This window comes from Condylostylus longicornis, unplaced genomic scaffold (genome assembly GCF_029603195.1).
Source record: "Condylostylus longicornis isolate FDR11 unplaced genomic scaffold, ASM2960319v2 ptg000006l, whole genome shotgun sequence".
NCBI lineage: Eukaryota > Metazoa > Arthropoda > Insecta > Diptera > Dolichopodidae > Condylostylus > Condylostylus longicornis.
Genome location: NW_026577975.1, coordinates 1,996,026 through 2,009,023, shown reverse-complemented (window position 1 = coordinate 2,009,023; position 12,998 = coordinate 1,996,026). Strand labels below are relative to the sequence as shown.

At 27.4% G+C, this 12,998-nt stretch overlaps 3 protein-coding genes across 13 annotated transcripts; 2 read left to right on the top strand and 1 right to left on the bottom strand.

Annotated features, from left to right (window-relative positions):
- The first annotated feature begins 90 nt into the window (after positions 1-90).
- Positions 91-8,743, top strand: LOC129617277 (leucine-rich PPR motif-containing protein, mitochondrial). 7 transcript variants are annotated; one of them, XM_055532630.1, is made up of 5 exons: positions 91-110; positions 5,172-6,059; positions 6,130-7,288; positions 7,407-7,604; positions 7,780-8,743. In XM_055532630.1, the coding sequence occupies exons 2-5, from the start codon at positions 5,184-5,186 to the stop codon at positions 8,685-8,687; spliced, it is 3,141 nt and encodes a 1,046-aa protein (XP_055388605.1). In that variant the 5' UTR covers positions 91-110; positions 5,172-5,183; the 3' UTR covers positions 8,688-8,743. The 7 variants fall into 7 exon arrangements, with proteins under 7 accessions (XP_055388605.1, XP_055388591.1, XP_055388604.1 ...); XM_055532616.1 differs by lacking the exon at positions 91-110 and adding an exon at positions 309-411; XM_055532629.1 differs by lacking the exon at positions 91-110 and adding an exon at positions 2,663-2,681.
- Positions 3,550-4,802, top strand: LOC129617391 (transmembrane protein 68). Its single transcript, XM_055532639.1, has one exon. It carries the CDS (start codon positions 3,645-3,647, stop codon positions 4,599-4,601), a length of 957 nt encoding a protein of 318 aa, XP_055388614.1. The 5' UTR covers positions 3,550-3,644; the 3' UTR covers positions 4,602-4,802.
- Positions 8,744-8,758: 15 nt separating the features above from the next.
- Positions 8,759-12,502, bottom strand: LOC129617339 (protein suppressor of white apricot). 5 transcript variants are annotated; one of them, XM_055532636.1, is made up of 8 exons: positions 11,984-12,253; positions 11,881-11,911; positions 11,592-11,764; positions 10,970-11,157; positions 10,082-10,907; positions 9,641-10,027; positions 9,462-9,587; positions 8,760-9,407 (listed from the first exon to the last, which is right to left on the bottom strand). In XM_055532636.1, exons 3-8 carry the CDS (start codon positions 11,599-11,601, stop codon positions 8,935-8,937), a joined length of 2,010 nt encoding a protein of 669 aa, XP_055388611.1. In that variant the 5' UTR covers positions 11,602-11,764; positions 11,881-11,911; positions 11,984-12,253; the 3' UTR covers positions 8,760-8,934. The 5 variants fall into 5 exon arrangements, with proteins under 5 accessions (XP_055388607.1, XP_055388611.1, XP_055388612.1 ...); XM_055532637.1 differs by having other exon boundaries at positions 12,113-12,232; XM_055532632.1 differs by lacking the exon at positions 11,881-11,911 and having other exon boundaries at positions 8,759-9,407; positions 12,113-12,502.
- Between the last annotated feature and the right edge of the window lie 496 nt (positions 12,503-12,998).

Here is a 12,998-nt window from a genome sequence, read left to right as displayed (position 1 = left end):
TTTTCAATAGTGCATGAAAAAATAATAATAACAAGAAAAAAAAAGAATAACATAATAATATGTATAATCTAAAATATACTATGAATATGCCTCTCTAAGTATGAACAAGTGTAGGTATAATAATACTTAAGTGGGTACATATACATTTATAAATAAAGTGGAAAAATTTTGTATTTAAAGTAGGTACATACCTATGCATGTATTATTCTTTCGATTCTTTATTTACATTTATATGAAAATATATACTATGAAAGTACATATACATATGTAAACAAAAAAAAAATCTAAAATTTTGTTTGATCGAAGATTTTCGAACCGATAGTATGTATATATAAAGTATACAGTTCGCAAATACATTTGTATATCGTTTTTTTTTTATAGTAAAAAATAAAATATAATATAATTGTACCGGTAAGCTATTGATACTTATATACAATTACATACACTTAAAAAAATAATTAAATTAATTTAATTATTTTCATTGATTTACTTACAATATTTTCGATATTAAAAAAGTTACAATAAAAAATTTTTTTTTTTTTCCATAATAATTTCACAAATAAACAACATGGTAAAAATAAGAATTTTTACTTCATTCCACAATCATTATTACGTAATAATTGAATTTTCATTTGGTTTGGATGTTAATTTAAAATTTTTTTTATTATATTCTAAGTACCTTATTTATACATGTATATATATGTATATATACATACATATATTTGCTAATAGGTAAATAATAACGATGGCAACTATCATTCCTTGCAAACATAAAATTTAAATATATGTACATATGTACGTAAATAAGTATATATAAGTATATCAATAAATATATACATAATTACGTGTATGTAACAAAACAATTTAAATATTATACGTTTGTATACAAATTGTAAAATTTTTAAAATTTGTTTCGAAAAACAATTTTTTTTTCCATACATACATATGTATATAACGTATATGTGCATATGTATTCACATAATTAAATAAAATTGAAATATTCTAATATTTAAATATGTTTAATGTATGTTCATACGAACATACATTGTACATGTACATTTAATTATGTTTATAAAAAAACGTTTTTGGATAGATAAAAAAGCGTTTGTGGTAGGACAAAAATTTATGTTGAAAAGGAATATTTAGCATATTTGCAGGCGCTTATATACTTGTCAAAGATAAATAATAATACATATTTAACGCAATGCAAATATACCTGTTTAAAAATATGTACTTATTTTTTCGAAAAAAAAAACTTTATAAGAAAATAAGTACGATATAATGTATGTATGTAAATCTGATAATTTTACAATTTAAAGGTACATTGTAAGTGTAGTGTGTGATGTTCTGCAACTTATTTTATAATTAACATAACATTCATATTGAAATTTACTTCAAATTGGTATTATTTTCGAATTTGATCAAAAGAAAAATTCTATTTATGTACATACACATCTATTTTTCTAAAAAAAAAAACGTCATAAGTTTTAATTTTTGACAACTTTTAAAACTTTCAAAAAATTCAAAATAAAATTTACTGCCGTTCTTTATTTTTTTTGCCGATTCTTCAATGACGACTAAATGACACGTAATATAAAGCGTTTCTCATATCATAGTCGATTATAATTTTGGAGGTGATCGTTCACACAATTCAAATATATGCATACATAAAATATATGTTAAATTAAATTCTTGACGATTTTTGCGCATGTAATATGATAAGTACGAGTGAGAAGTCAAACATTTCTTCTAGCAAGTGATCATATTGATATGCGCAGACATGTAGGTCGTTTTTAGGTGTATCTTTAGAAAAATGAACTTGGATTAAACGTTGATTAAATTTTCGGAACTTTAAAATTAGTTTTCAGAAATAATTTAAATAAAGCTTTAGTTTCATTAAGAAAAAAGTTTCATTTGTTTTTTTTTCTGTTTGCTTTTTATTTAATTTTCTATTTGGATTAAAGTGAAAATTGCCTTTTCAATGAATTTCATGTGATGTAAAAACATTATTTTGAACTGAATTTTAAAGTGAAAATTGTAAGTGAAAAATGTCAAATTATTGTAACATAAAATTTAGAAAAACCTTAGATTATTGACAATTCTGTTATGTGCGAAATATTTGTTGCAAAAATAGAAAAGATTTTTTCAATTGATCTCAACAGTTTAAGACTATTAATTTATGACGTTTATTTCCAAACTTCTTAAATAAATATATAAGATATTGTTGTAAAATAAGTTATAATTAATTATATTGTCACGTTACTGATTCCACCGTGATATCGCAATTTAAAAGAAATTGAAATATAATATACTTATATATATGTATATGATACGTATGTACAAACAAAACAAAATCAAGGAAAACAATTTTTTATATGGGTTGTATTTATATGCATACGTATGCATAAGTGTATGTATGAAAATATTTATGCATCTACTTACATTAGGCAATGCGAGATTCGATAGTAAAAAAGCAATGTCCAGGCCTCCTTTCTTTTTGGTATATTTAGTTGCTCTTGTACAAAAAACGACTACGCACACATACATTGCATAAGTGTATAAATAGATTAATTTTTTTGTTTTTGTTAAAAAATATTTTTGGTTTTTGATCACAGCGCAGAGCATTTTTACTTTTTTTTATATTATGTCAACAATTTTTACCAAAAAGCTTGCTGATAAAAGTACGGCATTTGTATTGCATCTACATTAATATTATATTAAATAATTACGTATGGGTGTTTGGTTTATAAAATATAAGTAAACATAATATTATCTATTTGTGTTGGTGTATTTATATATATGGATTTGTGCTCAACACAGTAACAATTTTAAGTTAGCTTAAATTAGTATTATGTAGAATCATTTGTGTAAGAATTTTGTTACAAAACAAATTCTTTTAAGAATAGTAAAACTATGTACATCAAATTAAAGGCATTCTTATCTTTAAAGTTTCATGAAGAAAGCTTTCGCGTGAAAAACTTTCGTGTTAAATTAAAACAATAAAGTTAATGTAGGAAATTGTATGTCAAAATTTGAGATAATATTTAATTGTCAACTCTATCAAAAGGTTTTTTCTTTACAAATCCGTTGCTTTGCTCTAGTAACATATTTTGCGAAAAAATTTAAAATTAATTTCATTTTCATATTGCATACACAAATATTTTATTTTTACTATTATATTTCTGATATTATCACATTAATAATGTGTGATATTGTGTTATATTTTGCAATTATAAGATTTTTGTTGTAAAAGCCTAGAGCTAAATCAGAAATAAAAAAAAATTGTTTTCTTATTTTTAAATTACAAATATGCACTTAGAAGTGCATGTAGTAAGTAACGTCTACGTGATGTTTTGAAACGTTATACTAATTTTGATTCTGTTCCAGCCCTTAATAGAAAGCTTTAAAATTTTTCGATATATTTTTTCGTGCAAATTTTGTTGTTGGTTGTATTATATGACAACAAAACAAATATGTAAATTTGTTGTTTTCAACATATGATTTTGAAGGTTAGTTTCTAATTAATTTATGTATATAGAGTAAGGTATATCTAAAGTTTGTTAAAAAAGGTGTCTGATAGTTTTAATATTTTTTAACATATTTATTTATTGCTTAAGTTTTGATAAAGTAATAGGAAAAGTAATATGGAAAATCATTTAACATATTTTTTAAAAGGAATTAGGGATTATTTGGAAACCTATATTGATTTGGATTACTCATTATGGCTGTATAGATTGTTACTTCCTTTGTTAATTACATTTTTACTGCCATTTATTTTTGTTGCTATGATTTATCTTTCGTTCCTAATATTAACTGTTTATAAAATACATAGAGAAATAATATTAAAATCTGTAACAAGTGATGAAAATTTTTGGAACATAGGAAGAAAAATTGTAGCTGTCTTATGGGACGCACATGCTCGAATATATCATGGTTATGAAGTGATTGGTCTAGAAAACTTACCAGAAAATGGAGCTGCATTAATTGTCTATTATCATGGAGCAATTCCCATAGATATGTACTATTTGTGTGCACGAGTTTTATTGCAAAAAAACCGGCTAATTTACACAGTTGCCGATAGATTTTTATTCAAGGTTCCAGGATGGGGCCTAATTTCAGATGTTTTTAAAGTTAGTCCTGGTACCATACAATCTTGTTCAAAAACTTTAAAAGAAGGTAATTTGCTAGCAATATCACCTGGAGGTGTTTATGAAGCCCAGTTTGGTGATCATTATTACGAATTATTATGGCAAAATAGATTGGGTTTTGCGAAAGTAGCAATCGATGCCAAGGCCGATATAATTCCATTTTTTACAGAAAATTTACGTGAAGGCTTTCGTCAAGTTGGAATATTAAGAAATTTTTTTATGAAACTTTATGCTAAAACTCGGATACCTGTTGTGCCAATATACGGAGGATTTCCTGTAAAATTTCGTTCATATTTAGGCAAACCAATTAAATATGATCCATTACTTACTCCAGAAGAATTACAACGAAAAGTTGCTTCACAATTAGAAGAACTCATTAATAAACATCAGAGATTACCTGGCTCAATTTTGAAGGCATTACTAGACAGATTTGTGAAGAGTAAAAGTAGTTAAAGATAGTTTACTGGAAAGTTGCATTAAGCTACGGTTTGAATATGTACTTAAAATTAATCGAATTTAGTGGAAAATTAACAAATAATATTTTTTTTGTCTTTCAACTTGAAATACAATTTTAAAACTATCAATTTAGACATAAGAAAAAACTTTCTGTGAAAATAAAGCAAATATGACAAAAAAAAAAAATCAATTTACTTAATATAATTTTTAAATAAAACTTTTCGCGTATGATTTCCCAATTTTATTCATTACAGATAGTCAAATCAGTAGTTTAGCAATAAATGTGTTCAAAATTAGAAACTACAATCTTTCAAAGAATATTTAACATAAGCATAAGTTCCTAATGAATATGCATAAGTACAACTAATGATAAAGAATATGTTTTTTGTCTTTCAACTTGTGGAAGAAACCATTTCCTTTTTTCCCGTTATTTTGTTTTTAAAAATATGGATTTTATATTGAATAATATACTATAAGAGTAAACCCGTTTTTGTATCACATAAAAACCAATATGTATGTAATATTTCCAAAGATCATTAATTGCTTATTGTTTTTCATTTGTTTCAGTCTCTCGGCATAATGTCACGCATACTATTAAGTACGTTGCTGCGTCATCTCAAGAGTTATGGTCTCAACCCTTATTCAAATCGTGCTCATCACTATATTCAAATGAATTATGCATATAACTTACGTTCCAAAAATGTATTGGACATGCAAAATAAATTAATATCACCTTTTCACAATTCTTTAAGAAGGAATTATGCCGCAAATTTAGATAAAAAAGAGGATTTGAAAAGTTTTGACGATTATTTTAAAGATTTAAGTTCTTACTATTTAACTCAAGGTTACGTTAATTATGAATTATTAGGGAAAGTAATAAACTCCCTGAATTCAACCAGATTGTCGGAGGAGCAAAGTAATTTCCTATTGGAGTCTATAAATGGGTTGTATACGATTTCACCAGAACAGCGTATGAAAAGTTTTAGACAACTTTGGGAATATTTTAAGACCAATAATTATTTAAATCAAGAGAAAATTCTGATAGCATTAAAAGTTTTCCAAAATAACAAGATAGATCTACATGAGGCAAAAATTTATTTAAACGATTTTAAAGATTTAAAAAAAGACTTAGGTATATATGAAGAATTGGTTCATTTAGCATGTGAAAGCGGTGATATAGAAAAAGCCGCAGCAGAAGTCTTGGCAGAAATGCGAGAAAACAATTTACCATTAACGCATAAAATTTTTAATTCATTAATAGCGGGTCACGCGAAAAATGGGAACATAACTGGCTGTGAAAGCGTACTTGATACAATGAATGCAGCCAATTTAGAACCATCTAAGGATACATTTTTTGAATTATTAATTGCTTATATAAATAACAAGTTAGAGAAAAAGGCAGAATCACTATTGGATAAGATATTGCATGTTTTGACTACAGATCAAATTTTGATGGTAATGTTAAAAAATAAAAAATAAGTTAGCAGGTAATATTTTATAAAAATTTATTTTCTTTCTTTTATAGCTTGTTAAAAGTGCAGCTTCTACAAGTTCTCCAGAACTTGCTAGATTAATTAAAAAACTACTGGAAGATGCAGGAAATATAACAGATTTACCAATGAATTTGAGAAGTGTGTGCGTAGAATTTATTTATGCTGACAAAGTTGATTCTGCTTTCCTTATTTTGGATAGTTTCCCCAATCCAAATAATGAAAATAGTGATACTGATAAATTTGGTCAATTTTTTGTTTTTGAATTGCTTAAAAGTGGCCAGTATTCTGACGAAAAGTGTATAGAAATTTGTCGAAAACTTATTGAAAGTGGTAAAAATGAAAGAGCCTTGCATATAGCATGCGAAGTAGTTTTAAGAAGAAATTGTCAGAAAGCTGAAACCTATCTAAAAGCGTTATCGAATGTCGAAAAATTGCGTCCACATTACTTTTGGCCTTTGCTAAACCACAATTTCAAAAAACGGGGGGAGATGGGAGTTTTTGAAACCTTAAAATTAATGTCAACCTTGTTGGTTCAGGCAGATTACGATACATTGCGACATCACTGTTTTCCTAGGCTTTCAATAATTTTCAAAAATATTGACGAAGCTGCGAAATTTTTAGAACAAACTGGTTTAAAATCATCAATTTTTTTACCTCCTCTATGTTCTTATTTAATTATTCAACAAAAACCGAATGACGTAATCAAATTAATTAATTTATATCCATCGAAAATAGATACTACGGAATTAATTCAACCTTTAGTTGATTTAGGTATAAATATGAAAATTAATAAACGATATGTAGAATATAGTAAAATCATAAAAAATTTAATTACGAAGTCAGAAAATAAAAATACTGATTTAGCTGGACAAGTGTTAACAGAAATGTGGTTCAACTCTAGATTTCGAAAAAACACAACCGGCTTTTTTGACATTGTGAAGCAATTTGAAGTCCAGGACGTTAAGATATCTAAAGCAGCTTTTGATCTCTTACATTCACAAATAATGAAATCAGAGGAAGTCGAAAAATCAGAAAATATTATCAAAAAACTGAAACAAATGTCTGAGAACCAACTTAGTCTAAATTTTACTGAACCATCTGACTCTATAACGAATCATCCCAGAGATATGAGTCTGGAACAGTTAGAGTGTCATTTAGTTGAGCTAGAGCAAAAAAAATTGAATACAAGAGGTAAAATTTATATTTTATTTATAATTTTATCGTAATTATTATTATATTTTGGACATATTTTTTATAATACGTATTTATAAATTTCTTATACAGAAGTATTTTAATTTAATTTTTATAGGCGTTTTAAGGAGACTGTTACAAGTCTATGTGCGAGAAAACCAGCTTGAAAAAGCGTTAGAAATAAAAGCTAAATGTGAAAACTTAAATGTCCACAACAGTCCAGGAATGTTAGCTAGTATTTTTGATTTGAACATTAAACTGAAAAATTTGTCTGGCGCTAAAAACTGCCTTCAAAATATTAGGAAAAAGTATCCAGGTAAAAAAGTAAAAAAATGTTAATTTTTAATTTTTTTTTTTTACCTATTTAAACTGTAGTATTCGATATTTTAAACCAGCTTTGTGGGTTCTTAAATAAACACTTATTGGTTTAGGACTTACAAATATGGCTTCTAAGAATTTATGATACTATTAAATGATTAAATTACTTTTAGGATTCCTAGTGGATGAACATAAAATAATTGATTTGGCAGCGTTAATGGTCGAAAAAGATAAGCTTGATGAAGCTGAAAATTTGATAATAGAAAGGGCTTCAACTACCAAAGTTGTTGGGGGCGAATATGTTCATAAAAACCTTTGGAATTTGTTAACACAAGTAGCTTATTATTCTTCTCGCCATCATTCTGATGAGAACAAAAATTTAACCAAAGATTTTTTTTTACTTTTAAAAAAAAATAAATTTTGTCAACCACGAAATGTATTACTAGGGCCCATTATTCGAGAATATTTATTAAAAAACAGAATTATAGAAGCGGTGCAAGAGTTCAAATATATAGCGGAAAACTTCAAAAAAACCCCTCTCCAATTAGAACTTATGTCTAATTTAATAAAAATTGGAAACAGTAAAGAAGAATCCGAGTCATTAAACATTTCACAAGAAAAAGCGAAATCCCTTTTACAGGACGTAGTTACCAGCACAAGCAAAATTCATGGCTCCATTAATTGCAATGGCACTTTATTATTAGCTGTTTGTGAATCTGGAAATGAGAATCAATTAAGGAAGTTGTTAATTGATCCAGAGTTTCAATTTAATGCTGAATTATTATCCAAAAATATTGAGCACTTAAATGCGAATGGGCGAATTGAAAACATTTTAAAATTAGCAAAAGCAAGTCGAGGAGTAAGGCACAACCTAAGTGAACAACAGTTATATAAAATGCTTTTGAATGAATTTGTAAAGAATAACAATTATGAAAGTGCAATTAATCTTTTCAATAAATTGGAATCAGACGATGAATTCAAAATATCGACAGATTTTATGAACACTTTAGTGGATTTATTAAAATTAAATAAAATTGAAGTACCAAGCAATGTAGCCCTAAGGGCTCAGCTTAAAATTTAATTAAGCTGGCTTTGATTCCTATGAATAATTAGAGAAAAGTAAAAAAGAACAGTAAAACAAAATAAAAAAAAATTTAAAATTAATTCTATCATATTTTAATGTGTTTGTATAAAAAAATATGCAAAGTTAAGTATCTTAATATTTTTCTTTTTTTTTCTAACTTTAAAAATTAGTATAGATTACTGTATTAATTATGTAGTTTTTTAATAAATCAAACAACTCATGTAAGTATGTATGTACACTATTTTTAAAAGATTTTTTCACGTTTATGTTTTTTCGATTTCTTTGAAGAAATTGACCTATGTCGTTTTCGTCGGTCTAAAGAAGGAGTTATAGATCGCTGCTTACTATTGGAGCGACTACGTGCCCTTTTTTTTGATTTTCTTTTGCTGTGATGTCGATGATGGTGTTTAGACTTTTTTCTTTTGTGTGATGGAGACCTTGATCTTGAATTTGTGTGATGAGGGCTGTATTGCTCTTTCCTTTTAAGAAACTTTGCATTTTCGGAGTCTACAGAACTAGAGGATATTACATCACTGTCGTCATTGTTATGATCTTTTTTTTCATAAGAAAACGACGGTTTTGACTGATATATATTTGGTGGATTTTTTTCCATTTCATTAGTTTCATAAGAAGATATAGGTATTGAGTGTACGGAATCATTGTCAGAATTACTGCTCTCCTCTTTTAACTTACTCAGAGCAGATGAATTATTACAATCTGTAAAAAATGATTGGTTAATTTTAGGATTTAGAGACTGCTTATAAAAAAAACCTTTAATGTGGTTTAAAAAAGCAATGGCTTTTTTCTTTCGTTCAAGTTGCAATTGTTTTTCTTTAGAAATAAGCCCAAGTTTTTCCCTTGCAATCTGAGCTAGTCTGTCTTTTATTTTTTCTTCAGCTAAAAATTTAATTTTTCAATTAGGAGAATCATTTTTCACTATAAATATTTACCTAATTTTAATTCTTTTTGTTTATCTACAGTGTTTCTTTGGTTTAAAGACGTAGTGCAGTTAGTCAAACTAGAAGGTGGTATGTTTTTAGAACTTATTGCATTGTCTAGAGCGGCTTTGTTATTGCTTGTGTATGGACAGGTTGTTTTCGATAACAAAGATTGAACATTGTTTCTAGCTACTAACTGATTTTCAACTAATTGAATTGCTCTCTTCACGTTTTCAGGAAGATCATTTGAATTGTGCTGATTATTGCCAATTGCGTGATTGTGCTCATTTTGATTGTCCGTTTTCTGCTGAGATTCATCATCGCTGCCTTCTTGTGGCAAAACTGGTTTAATCGGCATAGATGTTTCATCCTTCGATTTAATAGAAAAACTAACTGGAGCTAAAAATAGATTTACTATAAGTGCTATTTACAGAAATAAAAACAAAAACTAACTTATACGTTTCTTTTTTGATTGAGGTGGTAGAAGTGAATATAATTCAAGAAGTTTATTCATGTAGTAAGGGTAATACTCATTTTTTTCGTTTAGAAACATGAATCTTTCATCACCCTTCAGTTTTAATGTTTCTTCAAATTGCTTTCCATTCTTTACAACATAAGTTGCGGTTTTATCAATTACGGTTTGAATATGTTCAGGTGGAGCTCCAAAATTTGAATCGCAATCCTTTGATTCGTTTTTAGAGGAAATATCATGGTTCTCACTTTCGTTGTCGCTATCAGATGCGTAAGCTTGTGCCAACATTAAACCACTGGATATATTTTTAATTTCTACTGTCCCATAATTCCGGTCTTCACTCTGCTTTTCACATGGAACAACCTTTGCATCTAATTCTTGTTCTAACTTTTTAGAATTCGAATTAATGTTCGACAGTACTTCAGGAAGAGGTACTCCTTTGATCTTACTGATCAGTTGTGTATAAGCACAATTTGGAGAAGGTTTATATGGAATATTTGGTACGATGGGCTCATTCAATGATGTACTTTTGCTATCAGCATTACTCAAGATATTTCTTGAGTCAGTAACTTTATCCATAATATTGGATACTTCGGACGAAACATCTTCCGCGGAAGGATATGTTCCATCTTTTATAGAATTCAAGATGAATTTGTAATAGGGATTGAATTTATTACTTTGTGTTAAAAACTCGAATTTAGGATTATTAGATTGTTTGGCTTTTATAAGTATTTCCATTTGCGGTCCTTGTCCAGATATAAACCTAGCCGTTTTTTCTATTATTATGTGTTGATTCATTGTTTCTGGCTGAAAGTAAATGTTGTCAATTGAAATACATATGTATGTATAATGATTAATTAGAGAGTTACCAAAAGGACAGAATATGGTATATTAAGATTTCTAGGTTGAACGTAGGGTTTTTCTGGTTCTTCAACTTTAACTTGCTCACTATCAAAATTTTCTTCAGAAGTATTCATAAATGGTTGAGAATTATAGTCGAATTTAACTTGACCATATGTCGCTTTCCTTTCGTAAAGCAATCGTTTTAACTCCTCCTCTATAAAAAAAAACAAAATAATCTTAAAACGGTGAATTAATTAATGAAATATTTAAAATAAAATAAAAATGGGGTTGTCATCCACAAATTCCTGAAATATGTATTATATTAAAAAAATATTTGAATATCGTAGAGTTGCAGATATAATGGCCCTCCTGACAAGCTGCTAGTTAATAACAAAAATGTTGATAATTACCCATACTCACAAGAAATCACAATCCGCAAGAAATCCCAGTAATTAAAATACTCTATGTTTTGTGTTACCAGTCAGAAGTAACATTTTTTGACTGAGACTACAGTTGCAGTAACTTCCATTAATTTATCTGATATATAGCTGAAATGTGCTGTACAAATTCTTTGATGATGGTTTAAATTTTCGTATATTATAAAGTATGCAGTTGCAAATCATCAAGGCATTTCGAACGATATCTTACCTTGATACATTAGTTCTTCTTCTTCATTATGATTCAATGCGTAATAACGTTCTTCTTCCGCTAATTGTTCTGCACGTAGCTCTTCAGCTGGTAAATAATCTAGTCGATTCCCATATCCACCCGGTGGCAGTTCCAGCTGACTTGAATCCAATAAGGTTGCCCTCACATCGTATCTGAACATTAGAAAGGCAGTTATTAACATTTTCAAATCAAATACAATCATTTTAGTTTATTTTTATGATACAATAATGTTAAATACAAAACGAAAGTTAAATATTCCTATACATACCAAACATATTTATGTTCAATTTTAATAGAACCTGTTTAAATGAAATTTACAAAAATATCATTATAAGAGGCTGGGTAAATATCTATGCCATACTGTTATTTACTTAAATGTGCATTCAAATATTGATAAAACTTTATAAATTAATTTAAGAAGATTGATTGTTGTACCCAATTCCTCCATTATTTAACATATAAGTATTAAAGCTTAAAACGGAAATTAAAATTGTATTAACCTATCTATTTTTTCGCCATTCCATTCTAACAAATGTTTTCCTTGGTCTATAATTAAAGCTTTCGAATCATCCCTGAAAATTTTTGCAGCATATCCAAAAATGAGCAAATCTTTGCTGGTATTAGAATTTTCTGGCTTTGTATTCCTTCTTTTTAAGATTCCTCCCAAGTCAGTAGAATTTGTGCTACTATCCCACTGCATTTTATCGAATGCTTATGCTTTTACCATTACTTCTTTTCCAAGAGATTTATTATTTGTTTTCAGAAATTTTCTCAATTTAAAATCTTTTTTTAATATGTTATTTGATATTTAAATTAGAATAATTTGTGTAAAGTTTTATTATTTTATCAAAAATTATCAAAATTTTATGTACGTGCAACTAAAAGAAAAATATTTTATAAATTGATGTTTAAGAGAATATCGATTGTTAAAGTTGCCATATCCATGGAAAAAATGTGCAATATTTTTTAATTAGAAAATATTGTCTCAAGCTGTTTTGTCATAAGTAGTAGCATTATTTAGCGCATTTTATTTTACTGGTATTTTTGTTGGAAATTTTGTTCCCGTAAAAATAAGATTCAAACGTTAAATTTTAATGAGCTAAATGATATTTTTGCTGGAAGTGATCGTGAACCTTTACACTAATCAGAAGTACTAAATATATGTGATATTTTTTTTATATCCATGAAAGCACAAATGCAAAATAGAGAATGTAATGAAGGAATTACATAAGTTTCTCTAAAAAGAATAATAATATTAATAGTACACCAAACTACAACCTTTTCAAAGTAACTCTGCGTTTTTCGGTGATAAAAGTATCAGTTAACGGTCATTTTTCTCATATGTCTTTTCGATTTTTGTAGTTGGTTTTTGTTTGGTAAGTTATG

What these genes read in the sequence shown, in the direction of transcription:
- LOC129617277 (XM_055532610.1), top strand. An exon ending in CTACAGATCAAATTTTGATG is followed by an intron (nt 6,060 to 6,129) that starts GTAATGTTAAAA and finishes TTTCTTTTATAG; the next exon opens with CTTGTTAAAAGTGCAGCTTC. An exon ending in TATTAGGAAAAAGTATCCAG is followed by an intron (nt 7,605 to 7,779) that starts GTAAAAAAGTAA and finishes AATTACTTTTAG; the next exon opens with GATTCCTAGTGGATGAACAT.
- LOC129617391 (XM_055532639.1), top strand. Translation starts at nt 3,645, where the DNA reads ATGGAAAATCATTTAACATATTTTTTAAAAGGAATTAGGGATTATTTG.
- LOC129617339 (XM_055532632.1), bottom strand. Translation starts at nt 12,312, where the DNA reads ATGCAGTGGGATAGTAGCACAAATTCTACTGACTTGGGAGGAATCTTA. An exon ending in ATCAAAAAAGAAACGTATAA is followed by an intron (nt 10,028 to 10,081) that starts GTTAGTTTTTGT and finishes ATCTATTTTTAG; the next exon opens with CTCCAGTTAGTTTTTCTATT. An exon ending in ACAAAAAGAATTAAAATTAG is followed by an intron (nt 9,588 to 9,640) that starts GTAAATATTTAT and finishes TTAAATTTTTAG; the next exon opens with CTGAAGAAAAAATAAAAGAC.